Below are 16,850 nucleotides of genomic sequence, written 5' to 3' on the forward strand. Positions count from 1 at the left end.
GCCTTGATAACAAGTGGAAACTTTCACATTCTTCAAATTTTTCTTTTGTTGTTTTTTTGTCAAGTTTTCTTCCTTTTGTCGGTCTTAATGCTAGAAAATGACAACTGACAAGTATGTTTTTCACATCACCTAAAAAAGTTTGTTTTTCACCTATGAAATTAGAGTCAAATAGCAAATTGGTACACAAAATTGTAGGTATCATTCAAAATAGTTTTTGATTTTTACGAATTAATAAATGGTGTGGTGTATAGGTAAACTTTTACTATTAGGGACTATCACGTGAGACACTACATAAAGGACTAACTTGCTTATGAAGTTTATCTTTTTCAAACTAATTTGCCAGTAATTAGTTATGAACAATTGTAATTACTAACAAATTTCTATGTTTAATTTCTTCACATACACGCTATCTATATTCCATTCTTGAACCTATATATGTTTGTCTATGTATCTGAGCTGTCTTCATCATCATCAACTTGATAATTGAAAGGAAGAGGTACTGACTTAAATGCCCTATAGTTTCCAACATTGTTGAAATGCTCATTCTCCAACCTGTTCAAGTAAAAAAAAATCAAGTCATAATATTTAATATTAACCAATTGCAGCTATAATTATTTCCAGTAACAAATGTAAAATAGTATATCAGACAAGTAATAGATTTTGAGACACTTCACAATAATAAATCCATGAATTGAAAACTTACTTATAACATATGTTTATATAGTTAAACTAGTTGTCAAAATCCCCATAAGCTTAACTCAGTTGATAGAGACATTACATAATACATGCAGAGGTCGGAGATCGTGCCTAAAACACCCTACTTCTCCACATTTAAAATGTTTGAGCTCCAGATATCAGACTACTTGAAAAGAAAAAAGAACTAGTTGACATAAATTTTCCTAGTTATATATATATATATATATATTTTTTTTTTTTTTAATACCATAATTAAGAAGGCTACAAGATGTTCTTTCTTTGTCACAAACATCATTTACTTGGCATTGATTAAGTGAAAATTTGAAGCAATTTATTTTTTCATAAATTGGGAGAATTCATTTTTGCCATGGAGACAACTGATTAATTCGGTTATTAAACTCTCGACCAAAGAAAATAGCTCAAAATACTTCATTTAAGAGATTAATTCTTCAAAACTTCAAACATTTGTTACTAAACCTAATTTTGATAGACGTACGAAAAATTAATGTTTCGATTTTTTATGAGATAAATTAAAATTATTCATTGTGCGAGTAAAAAGAGAGAAAGAGAGGAATATTGTAATCAGACTATCAAGATTCATATTTAATATCCGAGAACAATACGATACTTTTAGAATAGAATATTCAGTTTGTAAGGAAACAAATAAAGTAAACTCATATCAGAACACAAGTGATTGATCACAGAGTTTGATCACTCGAATTTCTAAAAAAGTTAATGAATATGTTCAAAAAATACCTAAGAAAATTCCAAATGCCACGGCGAATGATCTCCAAGCAAGCTACAAGAGCAGTCAAAGCTGTTCTATGAAGGAAAGGAGCTTCCTTAATGCCTAAAACAGATTGCATCCAAGCAAGCCTAAGTATAACATTCAACACCTAAAAAACCATTAATTATAATCATTAATCACAACACCAAAGGATTAGGGTTCAAAACAAAATACTAATATAACAGTTAGTCTTTGATGCACTTATACTCCGTCTATTTAAACTTAAACACGGCTTCAAAAAATAATTAAAATTTAAACACGATTACTCCTACCATATATAAATCCGGCGTTTAGTATCCTGTTTCACAAGTTTTATGATTTTTTCTTCTCACAATCCAATTTTTGGCTTATCTTTTTTGACGTGGAATTACATTTGATGATTTTTTTACAAGGATGACTTAGACTTGAAACCATGGATTTCATTGAAACATGTTTACATATTGATAGACGAACCCGGAAAACAAATGTTGTAACAGGGGTGTTGGTTAGGTTTAGAAATTGAGGGACTAAAATCCCGGATCTAGAAATGGGTATTTGAAATCACATTTTAGTTAAATTTAGAGGAACAAAACTGCATTTAAACCTAATAATTAATACAGAAACATTTTCCCATATAAAATAAACAATGAAGAGCACACATATTTGCAACAAAACAAAAACTTACCATAGCAACAAAATATAAATTTTTGTCATGCAGAGAGAGTTTATCTCTTAACCATGGATTTCTTGAGTCCTTTTTTAGCAAACCCCAATCCATGACAATATCCCAATAAGTATTGAAAGCTGTTGCAATACTTGAAGAAGTTGCAGCAAGAATTTTCCAAACCGTTCCTTTGCGAAACTCATTGGTAGTCCTCATTGCAAGTGCAACTACTGTTGAGGTATATTTTAGTCCATTGAGTGCATGCATTTTATCTTTATCTTCAATTAGTCTTCGAAGACACTTCAAATAATAAAGAAAACTTATTTATTATTATGAAGGTCAAATTTTGTGTTACAAAAATCACATTTCTTATTTCCATGTCTATTTTTTTTCATGGATACAAAATGAATGGAAGATGCATACCTGAAGAAAACGGATCCAAAATGGAGTGATAGCAACAATTAAATAAAATGTTTTATATATTTCACTTTCAATGCACTTGTTTGATCTGGTCTTGAAATCCCCCCAGAAAAAGTGGCAAACATAAAATTCCAAACATCTAAATGCTTGCACCTAAACGAAAACATAGTTTGTTACTATTTAAAAGTCACAAACATATATACATATAATTTTAATAAAAATCAAAGTTCATAAAAAAAATATTGTTTATAATTTACACGTGTTAGCGCCATAAAAAAAAGCAGTCAGACATGCACAGAGTGCTAGTCTAACGCTGGTAATAGATAAAACAACAAGTTGAACCAACTCTACTTGAGCCGCGGATGAAAGGTTGAACTTATTCAACCCGGTTCAACCTGACTACAGTTTGATCGAAATTAAACTACCCAGCGAACTGGGTGTTTCCTAGTTCAACCAGTTGAACTGACCAGTTCCGTCTGGTTTTAAAACATTGTTATACATCAGGTGATTAATATTAAAATTTAGTGTAATTTAAAGTTTAAAACCTGGCTGGTAAGCTGATCTGCCAAGAAACTATCAGGAAAATGGACCTGAAAACAGAACCATTAATAAAGATTAGTACTTCCAATTAAGTTTTGAGAAAAAGTTTGAAATTTTAACTTTGTTTACCTTGTAGAGAGGAGCACAAATAGCACGAAATGCACATTTAATAAGGAAGAAGCGGCTTGATTTATATATGATATTGAAGGGACAAAATAATATGAGAAGCACAACCTGTAATACAAATTGATTAGCAAACAAGTCTACTGTATAACTATTTCTATAACAAAAGATAAAATAAAGTCAAACCGTTTTTCATATAAGATGTAAGTTGTTTCTTTAAGCTATTCTAAAGATCTTATGGAAATAAGTCGAAAGTGTTTATACTAGCAAATACACTCAGATAAGTTGATCAAAACAGACTTTTGCTGTACACAAAGACCAATATACTAATACACAGGGCCGGCCCAACATATGTTGAGGCCTAAAGCGAAAATTTAGATATGCCTTTTAAAAATAATATTATTTTTTTTGGTCGAGTCATTTAATTTAGAAGACGAATTAAATTAATTATAAATTATAACGATGATTATAAAAAAAAAATTATAGTGTTTCTTGACTTATTAAGTACGTATAATGAATTGTAACAAAAAAAAAGTACGTATAATGAATACTGTCAATAAAAAATGAAGCATTTCCGTCAAAAAGTGAACTTTGTAATGAAATGATTGTCAATTTTGTGACCTACAACTACAATAAAGATGCCTTCTACCACTGTGCTATTGACTGCTTTCGGTCAATGACATGGAACGAATTTATATATTATTTAAATTGGAGGCCTATTTTTAAGGGCCGAAAATTTGGGGCCTAAAACCCTTGCTTCACTTGCTTTGGTCTTGGGCCGGCCCTGCTAATAAATGAATTCTTCAGGAAAGTGGATCTTGAAAATTCGAAGTTCAGTCGGGAGGTAAGTAAGGTTTAATCAAGGATTGTTCTAGTCAGAATTCAAACTCGGGTTTTCCCAAATAATTAGACCTTAACTGAAGCTCATTAAATGAGTTCAACCCCTTTATAGCATACTTTTTCTTTCCTCAAGTATATCAGTGATAAAATACAGCAGAAGATGATTAAAATATGAAATAGATATACTTTTACAACTTACAATGACAAGGCCTAAAGGCACTAATTCTGTAAATGCTGAGAAACTTTTTGTTCTTTGATCCATCTCCATATCTAAGTTTGAGAGAACAGCATTCAATGTGAGTACTGCAAGGCCAGAGCTGAGAAGAAGTACTTCTCTATAGCGTAACTCTGTTCCTTCCTTGAATCCAAATATAAATGGATAGTTGATTTTAAAACGCCTCCAGAAGTATACATTCACTGAGTAAACGATCATATGCAAGACAATGTATCCAAAGAGACTGCGTAAAACTGAAGTTCATTAATCATGTAGAATTGATACTTTATTTTGAAGGCGTGTATGGTGTCAAGTATACGAACCAATGGAATTCCATCCAAACACTTCATTTTTATAGTAAAATAAAATTTAGTGTGCAGACCTCACTTTTTATTAAAAGTGTGTTTGGTGTCTGACATATGCATATAAATTACATTCAATTCGTGTTTAATCAGATTATTATTTGTGTTGGTGTCAAGTTTGTTGTTTGTGTCGGTGCTTTGTAAGTTCTATCATACAAGTATGAAAATATGCATAAACACCATGTAATTGCATGATAAAATTCAAACGACCATTTCTAACTTACCTATAAAGTGGAAATATGTTCTCCATATATTGAGTTCTACCTTCACTATACATCAAATTTCTTACTTGTACGAGTAAAATTACTGCTACAATGAGAGCAATTGAGCAGCCAGTTAATAGTCCTGGGAAATGAAATGATCAAATGTCAGAGTGAGATATATTTTGTTGTAAATAATTTATTTTAACTACTATTAGTAGTAATTCTTATTAGTAGTAGTGGTTATGTGAATTGGGTCCATTAGTTTATTGGTCTTGCCCATTAAGTTACATCAGCTTATATAAACACATTAGTTATTGCATAATGAAGTGATTAGTGATGATACAACTTAGTTATATAAGTAACTTGCTGAACAAGTTAGTGACTGTGTTGGTATACAGTTAGTATATGTTAGTTGCAGTAGATCTTTTGTTTCATATATAAGTTGTAATCCTACTTCATTTTCAGTTAATGAGAATTATTCATTCACTTTTGTTTCTTTCATAATATGGTATCAGTGACTCTCTCTCATTGAGGAGTTTGTTACGATCCGGTTGTAACCGTTTTTCCGCCATTGTTGCTTCTTCTTCAAGCTTCGTTTTGAAGCTTTCTTTTCTCTTTTTCTTGTTGAAGATTCATCATCTTCATATTCTTTCTTGTTCTTGCTCCGAATTGCGATATCCTTTTCGTTCAATTCGTTTGCAATTTTCTTTCTCTTCTCTTGTTCCTATACTCTGTTTTCATGGTGCGTGGAAATTCTGCACCTTCTAACTCTGATTCTCCTTACTATATTCATCCTAGTGATGGACCTAGTTCTTTGATTATCACTCCCAAACTCAATGGTTCGAATTATCTTGCATGGCATCGTTCTATGCAACGAGCTTTGGGCGCGAAGAACAAGCTTGTGTTCCTTGATGGTTCAATTTCAGTTCCTGACATTGATGATCTTAATCGTCAAGCTTGGGAACGTTGTAATCACCTAATTCATTCTTGGATTGTTAATTCTGTTACTGAATCCATTGCTCAAACTATTGTTTTTCATGACACTGCTTTGTCTGCTTGGGATGATTTGAAGGAATGTTTCTCAAAAGTTGATCGTGTTCGTGTTCTTTCTCTCAGATCCACCATCAACAATCTCAAACAAGGTACTAAGTCTGTACTTGATTACTTCATCGAGCTTTGTACTCTATGGGATGAATTGAATTCACATAGACCTATTCCCAATTGCACTTGCATTCATCCCTGTAGATGTGAATCTATACGCCTTGCTAAGTATTATAGAACTGAAGACCAGATTCTTCAGTTTCTCACTGGTTTGAATGATACTTTTTCTGTTGTGAAAACTCAAATCCTTCTTATGGATCCTTTACCTCCGATCAATAAGGTGTACTCTTTGGTTGTTCAAGAAGAAAGCCAGAATATTGTGTTTTCCACACCTTCTATTAGTGATGATTCTAGCATTTCTGTTAATGCCTCTGATGCAAGGAAGTTTTATCCTCGTGGTAAAGGTACTTCTAGTACTTCAGCTAACAAAGGAAAGGATAGGTTTTGTACCTTTTGTAACAGATATAACCACACTATAGAATTTTGTTATCTAAAATATGGTCACCCCAACTTCAATAAGGGTAATTCTTCTGCCAACAATGCTGTTTCTGAGGCTTCTGATACAAATAACTCTATTGGTACCAATGATGTGGTAGCACCAGATTCCAAGTTCAGTTTAACTCAGGAGAAGTATGATCATCTTGTGGCTTTGCTTCAACAGGCTAACTTGCTTTCCTCAGTTTCCCCACCAACTGGTCCTATTTCTAATCATGTTCATACTTCAACTATTTCTTCTGTGCCTGATACTCAACAAACAGGTATATCCAGTGTTGTTTCTTGTGCTATTGATTCTGCTTCTCATCATTGGATTCTAGATTCAGGTGCCAATAATCATATATGTTCATCATCTCTTTGTTTTACCTCCTTTTACAAAATCAAACCTACAAATGTCAATTTACCTAATAAAACTACTGTTTTAGTTCAGTATGCTGGTAATGTTTCTTTTTCATCATCCTTATATCTTACCAATGTTTTGTATTGTCCAACTTTCAATCTTAATCTCATCTCTGTATCCAAAATGTGTAAATCTTTATCTTGTTTTGTCAATTTTTCAACTGATAGTTGTATTATTCAGGAATTGAGTACCAAGAGGATGATTGGTTTGGGTGAAAATATACATGGCTTATATAGATTGGTGGTGTCTGCTGATTCATTCCAGTCTCCTTCTCATCGTTTCAATAACAATTTGTTTGTTTCCTGTAATAATGTTTCTCAGTCACATTTCATTGTAATTCCTAATTCTGCTTTATGGCATTATAGAATGGGACATCTTTCTCATCAAAGATTATCTCATATGCAATCCTTGTATCCTTCTATTTCTTGCAATAATAAAGATGTTTGTGACATATGCCACTTTGCTAAATAAAAGAAACTTCCCTTTACTTCCAGTCTTTCCATTTCTTCTGCTAAATTTGACTTACTCCATTTTGACATTTGGGGTCCTTTAGCTTGTCCTTCTGTTCACAATCATAAATACTTTCTCACTATTGTAGATGATTTCAGTAGATTTGTATGGATCATACTCCTTAAAAATAAATCTGATGTCTCTATGCATGTTAAAAATTTCATAAATATGATTCATACTCAATATAATATCACCCCCAAAACTGTTAGATCAGACAATGGTCCTGAATTTCTTCTTACTGATTTTTATGCTTCTAAAGGCATTATTCATCATAGATCTTGTGTTGAAACACCTCAACAAAATGCCAGAGTTGAAAGAAAACACCAACATATCCTTAATGTGGCAAGAGCTTTAAATTTTGGTGTTATGCTGTCAGTCATGCTGTTTTCCTTATTAACAGAGTTTCTACTCCTTTACTTGGTCACAAAACACCTTATCAACTCCTGTATGATTCTTTACCTGATCTTAAACTCTTTAAAGTTTTTGGTTCACTTTGCTATGCCTCTACTATATTGTCTCACATATCTAAACTTGACCATAGAGCCAGAAAATGTTGTTTCTTAGGCTACAAGTCAGGTTTCAAGGGTTTTGTTCTTTTTGATTTACATTCTAGAGAAATCTTTATCTCTAGAAATGTAATTTTTCATGATCATATTCTTCCTTATCCTCCTTCATCTGAAAAGAATTTGGAATATTTTCCTTTTTCTTCACTCCAACCTTCTGATTCCACTTCTATTTCCACCAAAACTCCTTCTCCTCCTATTGAATCTCCTTCTTCTTCTTCACCTCCACAAAGAATTTCTTCCAGAATTAAGCATTCACCACCACATTTCAAAGATTACATCTGTCAATCATCTTCATCCTCATCTTCTAATAATAATACACATGTTGTTTCTTACCCTATTTCCCATTATTTGTCTTATAATAAATTGTCTAATGATCACCTTCATTTTGCTTTGTCTCTCACCACTCACACTGAGCCTAAATCCTATACTGAGGCCAGTAAGTTTGACTGTTGGAACAAGGCCATGGAGACTGAACTTGCTGCTCTTGAACAAATTGGTACTTGGAAATTGGTTGATTTACCTCCTAACATCAAACCAATAGGCTGCAGATGGGTTTATAAGATCAAACATCATGCAGAGCACGTTTAGTTGCTAAGGGATACAATCAAATTGAGGGTTTAGACTACTTTGATACATACTCACCTGTAGCAAAGCTTACAACTGTCAGACTCATTATAGCATTAGCATCTATTCATCATTGGTTTATTCACCAACTTGATGTCAATAATGCTTTTCTTCATGGGGAGTTACAAGAAAATGTGTACATGCAACTCCCACCAGGTGTCAAATCCTCTAAACCAAATCAGGTATGCAAACTGATTAAATCCCTCTATGGATTAAAGCAAGCAAGCAGGAAGTGGTAAGAAAAATTGACATCTTTACTTGTGGCTCAAGGTTTCAAGCAAGCTAATTCAGATCATTCCTTATTCACCAAATCTTCATCCTCAACATTCACTATTCTTCTTGTATATGTGGATGATATCATTCTTGCAGGGAATTCACTTTCTGAATTTCAAAACATTAAAGACATACTTCACCAATCTTTCAAAATCAAAGATCTTGGCCAATTAAAATATTTCCTTGGTTTAGAGGTTGCTCATTCTAAACAAGGAATCTCATTGTGTCAAAGAAAGTATTGTCTGGATTTGCTTGCTGATTCAGGTCTTGTCAATTCTAAACCAGTATCCACTCCTTCAGATCGTTCTATCAAACTGCATAATGATTCCAGTCCTCTTTATGAAGATATTTCTTCTTATAGGAGATTGATTGGTAGACTATTGTATCTGAACACAACAAGACCTGATATTACCTTTATAACACAACAATTGAGTCAATTTCTCACCAAGCCAACACAAATACATTACACTGCTGCTATGAGAGTGCTCAGGTACCTCAAAAGTTATCCAGGCAAAGGATTACTCTTTCCCAGAGATTCCACTATTCAGCTTCTGGGTTTCTCAGATGTTTTGTTTCTTTCATAATATTAGTGGTTGTAAATTATTCAAAACTTTGAAATATATTTAGATTTCACATGGTATCACGAGCTCTCGTTCCTGAGGGCCTCGCTTCCTCCTAAACACCCTAGCCCCCTTCATTGCGGATCTTTTTTTTTTTTTTTTTTTTTTTTTTTTAAACTCTAGCCACCTTAATTGAGGTCCTTTTTGCTGCCTTAATTGCAGACTGTTCACTATCTTAGTTTACAGCCAGCCCAACACCCATCCTGTATACCGTTGCTTTCTCTTTTCGTTTTGGGTGTTTACTTTTTAAACTGAGCACTTTGATTCGTGGGTCATTTGAAACTCGTGTATTTTTTTTATTTTTTTTGCTAGCTCTTTGTAATCAATGGATGGCTCTGATGATGAAAACGGGATCAATAACAAAACTGAAATAGGGGATTACAAATCTTAAGAATTACCAACCATAACCTCGTCTTACAGATTACATGAGAAGAATTATTTGAAGTGGTGTCAACTTGTGAAAACCACTTTAAAAGGTAAAGGAAAGGCAGGACACTTAACTGATGATCCTCCCAAAGAGAAAAATCTTAAGTTCAAGAAGTGGGATGAGTAAGACTCTTCCATCATGTCATGGTTATGGAGTTCAATGAACGAAGAAATAAGTGTCAATTTCATGTTTCTCAGTGCTACAAAGAACATCTGGAAATCGTTAAAAGAGATGCTGCCCAAATATATGATATGAAGGTGAAAATAATAGGTGCTAAACAGGGAAACAGAACTGATACACAATATGCAAATCACCTCAAAACCTTGTGGATGGAGCTGGATCAATATAGGGTTATAAAAGCCAGATGTTTAGAAGATACAGTAACACTCGAGGAGTATATTGAGCAGGATATAGTCTATGATTTTTTGGTGGGACTCAACCCTGAATATGACCAAGTTAGAGTGCAAATTCTAGGTCAGAAGACGGTACCTGGCATTAATGAGGTAATGGCTATAGCGAGGAGTGAAGAAAGTATAAGGGGGTTAATGCTGGAAGACCCTCCTGTTGTGGAAAGCTCATCAATGTTAGCTGAGAAGAATTTGATCGTGATCGCTTACCAGAAGAAAGGGGAAAAAACCTATGTGGAGAAGAAAGGTAAATAATTGTTTTGTACATTTTGTCACAAATATCGCCACACTCGTGAAAAATGCTGGATATTGAATGGAAAGCTACCTAGTAGAGAATGGGGGAATGGAAAGCCACCTGATAGAGAGTAGGGAAAAAAAGGACCACTTGGTAGAGAATGGGAAGAAAAGGGAGACTGGGAGGACAACCACACATGGCTGCACGCGCTAGTGAAGCTAGTCCAAAAGATGCCAAGCCACTCAACAAAGATAAGATAGAACAAATGGGATCTTTCCTCAGTAGGTCGGAGAAACCAACATGTACTAGCTCTCTGGCATATTCAGGTACATTTCCATTTCTTTTTGGTGAATTTCCTTTTTCTTTTGGACCTATTGCTTCATATTTACCCTTTAAACAATACTGGATATTGGATTCTGGAGCCACTGACCACATGACACCTTTACCCACACACTTTTCTACCTATTCACCTTGTTCCAGTAACAAAAAAAATATCTACAACCGACATGGAACCCTTATAACTGTAGCAGGTCAATGGGATGTCCAACTTAATCCATTCATGACCCTAAATAATGTCCTTCATATCCCAAAATTGTCCACTAGCCTGATTTCAATACAAAAACTCACAAAAGACCTATCATGTAATGTTATTTTGAATAATAAATCTTGTGTTTTTCAGGACAAAGAATCGGGGAGGACGACTGGAAATGCTAGAGAATGGAATGGTCTTTACTACTTGGATAACCAAGTAGAAAATCATGTAAATGTTGAAGCCGATGTAAGCTATGGGAAAAATATAATGATTTATACACGAAGAAAGACCATTCCTGAATCTACTCATATACAAGAGAATCTGATCCGACATTACATGAGCTAACTTTACTTGACCCTTCAAATTCTTGTGATTTAATTTCTGAATTTTCTCATGCACACAAACCAAAATCCTGCCCAATAAAACATAAGAAACCAAAATCCTGATAAGTACCACCACAAGACTATGAACACCTACATCTTCCAGTTGCCACTCTACCTTCTATCCAACTAGATATGCTTTGAAAAATTATCACCTACCTATAAGGTCTTCCTCACCAACCTAAACACTACCATTATGCCTACCTCTTTATCTGAGGCATTGTCTGACAGAAAATGGAAACAAACCATGGACATGGAAATTGTGGCACTTGATAAGAACAATACTTGGCGATTGGTTCCTTTACCAAATGGAAAGAAACATGTAGGATGCAAATAGGTATACACTATAAAATACAAGGCTGATGGTTCTATTGAGAGATACAAGGCAAGATTGGTAGCCAAATGATTCACTCAGAATTATGGAGTAGATTACTCAGAGACATTTTCTCCAATTTGATGTGAAAAATGTCTTCCTTCATGAAGAACTTGAAGGAGAGATTTACATGAATGTACGCCCTGGATACAGTGAACATACTGCTGTCAACAACGTGTGCAAGTTAAAAAAGGCTTTATATGAGCTAAAACAATCACCATGTTCATGGTTTGGGAGATTCACTAAAGTTATGGTAGGTTTGGGCTTCAAACAAAGCCAAGGAGACAATACTTTATTTGTCAAACACTCCAAGACGGGGGAAGTAACCGTGTTACTGGTATATGTGGACGACATTATAGTGACAAGCGATGATGAAGAAAGGATTTATAGGCCAACACTTAGCCAAAGAGTTTGAGTTCAAGAACTTCGGAAAATTAAAGTATTTATTGGGAATTGAAGTGGCTCACTCCAAGAAAGGAATTTTCATATCTCGACAGAAATACATTACTGATATTCTACAAGAGACTGGAAAGACATCATGCAAGTCTACAAGTACACCAATTGATCCAAATGTGAAGTTGGGAAATGCAGAAGAAGTTGTAGTTGATAAAGAAATGTATCAAAGGTTAGTCGGCAAGCTTGTATACCGATCACATACTAGACCTGATGTTGCTTTTGTTGTAAGCTTAGTCAGCCAATTCATGCACCAACCAAAGGAGATTCATTTACAAGCCGCACTTCGAATTGTGCAATATTCGAAAGGAACCCCATGTTGAGGAATTTTGTTCAAACGGAATGGAAGTGTGGGAATTGAAGCATACACTGATGTGGACTATGCAGGGTCAAATGTGGATAGTATATTGACTATAGGATATTTCACTTTCCTAGGTGGGAATCTTGTGACTTGGAAAAGTAAAAAAGAAAGTGTGGTATCCATACTTAGTGCTGAAGCAGAGTTCAGGACAATGGCATAGGGGGTATGTGAATTTCTATGGCTGAGAAGTATCTTGGAAGACTTGAGGATAAAGATTGATGAACCAATGAGGCTCTATTGTGATGATAAATCTTTTATTAGCATAGCCCATAATTCAGTGTTGTAAATAATTTATTTCAACTATTATTAATAGTAATTCTTATTATTAGGGGTTAACTGGTTATGTGTATTGGGCCCATTAGTTTATTAGTCTTGACCGTTAAGTTACATTAGCCTCTATAAACACATTAGTGGACAGGTGGTTGTAAATTATTGAGAACTTTGAAATATATTCAGTTTTAACATAGTTTATTCTTTACAAGCATAATATTGAGACAGATTGAATTAATTTAAATTAGTTATCATCTAATGAATAAAGAACTGTATATATATGGTAAAAAATTAACCGATGTTCACCATAGTATCAATGCAGCTTGTGATTTTCTCGTGATTTTAAATTGCATTCCGCAACCGTAATTGCGACAACAATATTGTGGATTTTGATGTCTCTGCAACGACATCACAACAATAATTTCGACCATATTGGCGACATTTTACCTCAACATAAGGTTTGCAGCATAAAGCGATTGCGATTTAAAACCACAGATGAGATTATTCAAAAATTAACCAATTTTTCATGCCCTTACCTAATAAGAATGTTTTTCGATGCAGCTCCCTCTTCGTGGTTGGTCGCAATATTCTCATTCCTTTTCTATGATTCCCATTTGCAAAGTGCTTAATGAAGGCATGTTCCACCCTTTCCATGAGCCTATTAACCTTTTACAGTACATGATAGAGTATGAAGCATTTTAGAGTTGAAACAAATATTTTGATTAACCAATTGAAAAGAGTAAGAGAGTATGATGCTACATAAAATATAACCTCATCTGAGCTGCCAACATAGGAACTGTCCACCATCTTTAAGTAATCTTTTGCTGCATTCCTTGAACTGACCTGTAACGGTTTATTAGTTAGATAAAACCAAACTTAGAAAATTGCAACCAAAAAAATTATCATTCAAATCATAAAGGATACCTTATCATACTTCTTCAAGATTTTTGAGATTCCCAATAAATTTAAGAAGCTTCACACCAATCAAGCATAAAGATTAGCCTTGTAAAAGATAATCTTAAATATAAGTCATTCGAAACTGTCATAAGTTAAAAAGTGAATGAAGAAGCCATGTCACCTGTATCTTTTTAGAAGCCTAAGCTTATTATAGAATTCCTTTAAGGCTTTGCTAATTTGCTCATCTGCTTTCCTGAGTTCATTCTTGCTAAATGTTTTGTCAGATTTTGCACTTAAGAGAAGCCCTTTTATGGTTGATACAGGAGTATCTGGTGCGTTCACATTGATCTTCACATGATCAAGGATATCGAAAAAAGCTGGTCTAAATCCCTCTGTGGAAGTCTTGGAATTGGTTTGAGACACATTATTTCCATCTTCATCATTAAAATGACTTTCATTGCTCATCTCATCTTCATGAATCACATCCATGTGTTGATGTGAGTGACCTTGAAAAATGATATTAGAACCCTTAGATTGCAACAACTCCTCAAAAAACACCTAACATTATAATTCATTTATGAAATACCACTTCATATCAATGAGTGATATTTACCTAGTGCATGTCTATGTATGACACCAATACGACACTGACACAATGTGATTTCATTCAATTGCTTTCATTTAAATTATTACCGAGATTTTAAATTGCAGCCCTCAACCGCGTTTGCGCCAGGCGGCATCAATATTGTGGATATTTAAGTCTCCACAACGGCCTTGCAAACACAATTTGGATTGTCTAGGCTGCAGTTTTCCACATTATACTGCAATAAAAAGGAATAATGGTTCGCAGCATAACCGATCAAAAAATTTAAAACGATACAAATGTCAGTGTCGTGTTTGGTGTCTGTACTTTCCGGAATCACATCATGACTTGCATAGAATTCTTACGATGCATGCTCGTTGTATTGATTTAAAAAGAAAAAAAAACTGAACATGACAATGGCTTACCATGTTTAGCATCATCTTCATGATGCATAAAGGATGTTGAAGATGAGATTTCATTGCTGTCAAAATTTTCAAACCCAGCCTTATCAACCTTTATTCTAAAAGCAATAAGAAAATTCATTTGTTCACTTAACTCATCAGCTTCATGAACAACTTCCTTCACCATCTTCTTATAAAATGCATTAACCTTGTTAAACTCAATATCAAGTTTCTTGAAAAACTCAAGATCTATTTCTGCTCCATCTTCAGAAGGCTTTAAAAACATGGTTTGATACATCCCTTTTGAAGCTAAACCTTGTTCTGAACGAACAAGTATTACTTCATCCTCATTCTTATTTGAAGGTCCTTTTTGTTTTTTATTAAGACCGCTAAAGGATCGATAGAGAGTTAACCTTTTCTTCAATGATCCTTTTGGTGTTGATGCCGTTGGTGCTTCTGATTTATTTTTCCTTTTGATCTTTGACATCTCTTTTAGAATAGATTTGAGAGAGCTGTAATTCATGTATGCTTCTTGCCATTCTGGCACCATTTGTGACACAAATTCTTTCCCAAACTTCATCTTTTTTTCTCAAGCGAGAAACTTTTGCTTGTGCTCAAAAAAATAGTTAGTTTTCAATGAAGTTCAATTAGAGATAAATTTATGAGATGCAATGATGATATATACATTGATTTGAAAGATTGGAGAATACACCTCAATTGTTCCCTTGTAAAATGGCTAATTGGTATTCAATTTGTGTGGCAAGAATCAGAATTGATAATAGTTTTACCTTTGTATTTATTATAGGGTTCATTTGATGGTCAAGATAAGATAGAGATATGATATGATATGAAGTTGGTAGAGGCATGACATGACATGAACATGATAAACAATAATCCAAAAATGATCATTGTTTTCATTGATATATATACAGAAAAGGGTATGTTGAGTTTTTTGTTTTGTTTGAGGAATGGATCATGTCATTGTTTTCATTGATATACATATATACAGAAAATTACACATGAGTGGAAGACAAGCGGACAAACTGCGCCACTAAGCTTTTTTTGACGGCAAAACCAATCTTATCATGTGTTTGAAGCGCATATGATAACAAATAGCCATCGTTACGTGATAAAACATACTCTTTTGATTTCATTATTATTTTTTGTATTAAATTTCATATAGGGACAATCGAATTCACTGCTTCAATACTCACGGGCTGCAATCGATCAAACTAATGATGGCTGAAATAGAATTTGCAAGAGAATGAAAACCATGAGAAAGTGGAATGGGAAGAGAAAACAACCTGGAAACTAAGGCACCAAAGCAAGAAGAGGTTGAGAAGACAAGAGGAATACGTTCAGAGAAAAATAAGGATTCCTTCAATTTAGCATTCCTCTAATATGAACCTAAAAAAAAAAATTCTAAAGGAGGACCCTCCATTATCTTTAGTAAAATAATATACATTGTAAATAAATAAAAATAGAGTTATAGTATTTTACTAAAAATGACAGGTCTACATTTAGAGTATTTTTTCCGTATATGGGCGGTGCCACCCCCCATCTCAACTTTCTTTGTAGCAAGCCCAACCATTACTAGAACTTTTAGCTTTTCCTGCGGATTTACCTGCCGATTTTTGTGTACATTCCGCAGGAAACACACTTCCTGCAGATTTTGCCAAGGATATAGGTTCCCAGGTGAGGTAATACCATAGGATTTTAGGATCCGCAGGAAAGATATATCCGCAGGAAATGTGAAATTATTCACAGGAAGGAAGTAACGTTTTGCAATAATTTTTTTGCCCAGACTCTATAAAATTTCTGGCTCCGCCACTGCGTATAGTCCATATTAAATGATATTCTTCTTCTAAAAAATACTATCATGATATTCTTCTTCTAAAAACTACTATCATGATATTCTTCTCTAGTGTTTATTTTATCGGTAGAAATGAAAATGGGAAACACAAGAGGTAACTAAAAAATAGCTAGCTAATTTTTTATTTTTTTTTGCAAACCTTCCAATTCTTGATAAAAAATTGATAGGAGAAGATTCATTTGTTATTCATTGAGTTGAAAATTACATAAGTAAATACCTATTTATAGGAAATTATCTAAGT

The 16,850-nt window shown here is 33.9% G+C and overlaps 1 protein-coding gene across 3 annotated transcripts; it reads right to left on the reverse strand.

Annotated features, from left to right (window-relative positions):
* Positions 1–406: 406 nt before the first annotated feature.
* Positions 407–15,332, reverse strand: LOC11420326 (phosphate transporter PHO1 homolog 9). Of its 3 annotated transcripts, none has more exons than XM_039828299.1 (13): positions 14,817–15,332; positions 13,934–14,263; positions 13,780–13,828; positions 13,627–13,698; positions 13,392–13,521; positions 4,850–4,970; positions 4,249–4,507; positions 3,216–3,320; positions 3,092–3,136; positions 2,550–2,699; positions 2,148–2,426; positions 1,453–1,592; positions 407–552 (listed from the first exon to the last, which is right to left on the reverse strand). In XM_039828299.1, the coding sequence occupies exons 1-13, from the start codon at positions 15,314–15,316 to the stop codon at positions 444–446; spliced, it is 2,289 nt and encodes a 762-aa protein (XP_039684233.1). In that variant the 5' UTR covers positions 15,317–15,332; the 3' UTR covers positions 407–443. The 3 variants fall into 3 exon arrangements, with proteins under 3 accessions (XP_039684233.1, XP_039684232.1, XP_024625508.1); XM_039828298.1 differs by having other exon boundaries at positions 13,934–14,258; positions 14,761–15,332; XM_024769740.2 differs by having other exon boundaries at positions 13,934–14,186; positions 14,746–15,332.
* Positions 15,333–16,850: the final 1,518 nt, after the last annotated feature.

The sequence above is a fragment of the Medicago truncatula genome, chromosome 7 (assembly GCF_003473485.1).
Source record: "Medicago truncatula cultivar Jemalong A17 chromosome 7, MtrunA17r5.0-ANR, whole genome shotgun sequence".
In the NCBI taxonomy this organism is placed as follows: Eukaryota; Viridiplantae; Streptophyta; class Magnoliopsida; order Fabales; family Fabaceae; genus Medicago; species Medicago truncatula.

Coding starts and splice junctions, on each gene's coding strand:
- LOC11420326 (XM_039828298.1), bottom strand. CDS start 15,316: ATGAAGTTTGGGAAAGAATTTGTGTCACAAATGGTGCCAGAATGGCAA. Junction 13,699..13,779: donor TCTTGAAGAAGTATGATAAG/GTATCCTTTATG, acceptor AAACCGTTACAG/GTCAGTTCAAGGAATGCAGC. Junction 13,522..13,626: donor ATGTTGGCAGCTCAGATGAG/GTTATATTTTAT, acceptor GTACTGTAAAAG/GTTAATAGGCTCATGGAAAG.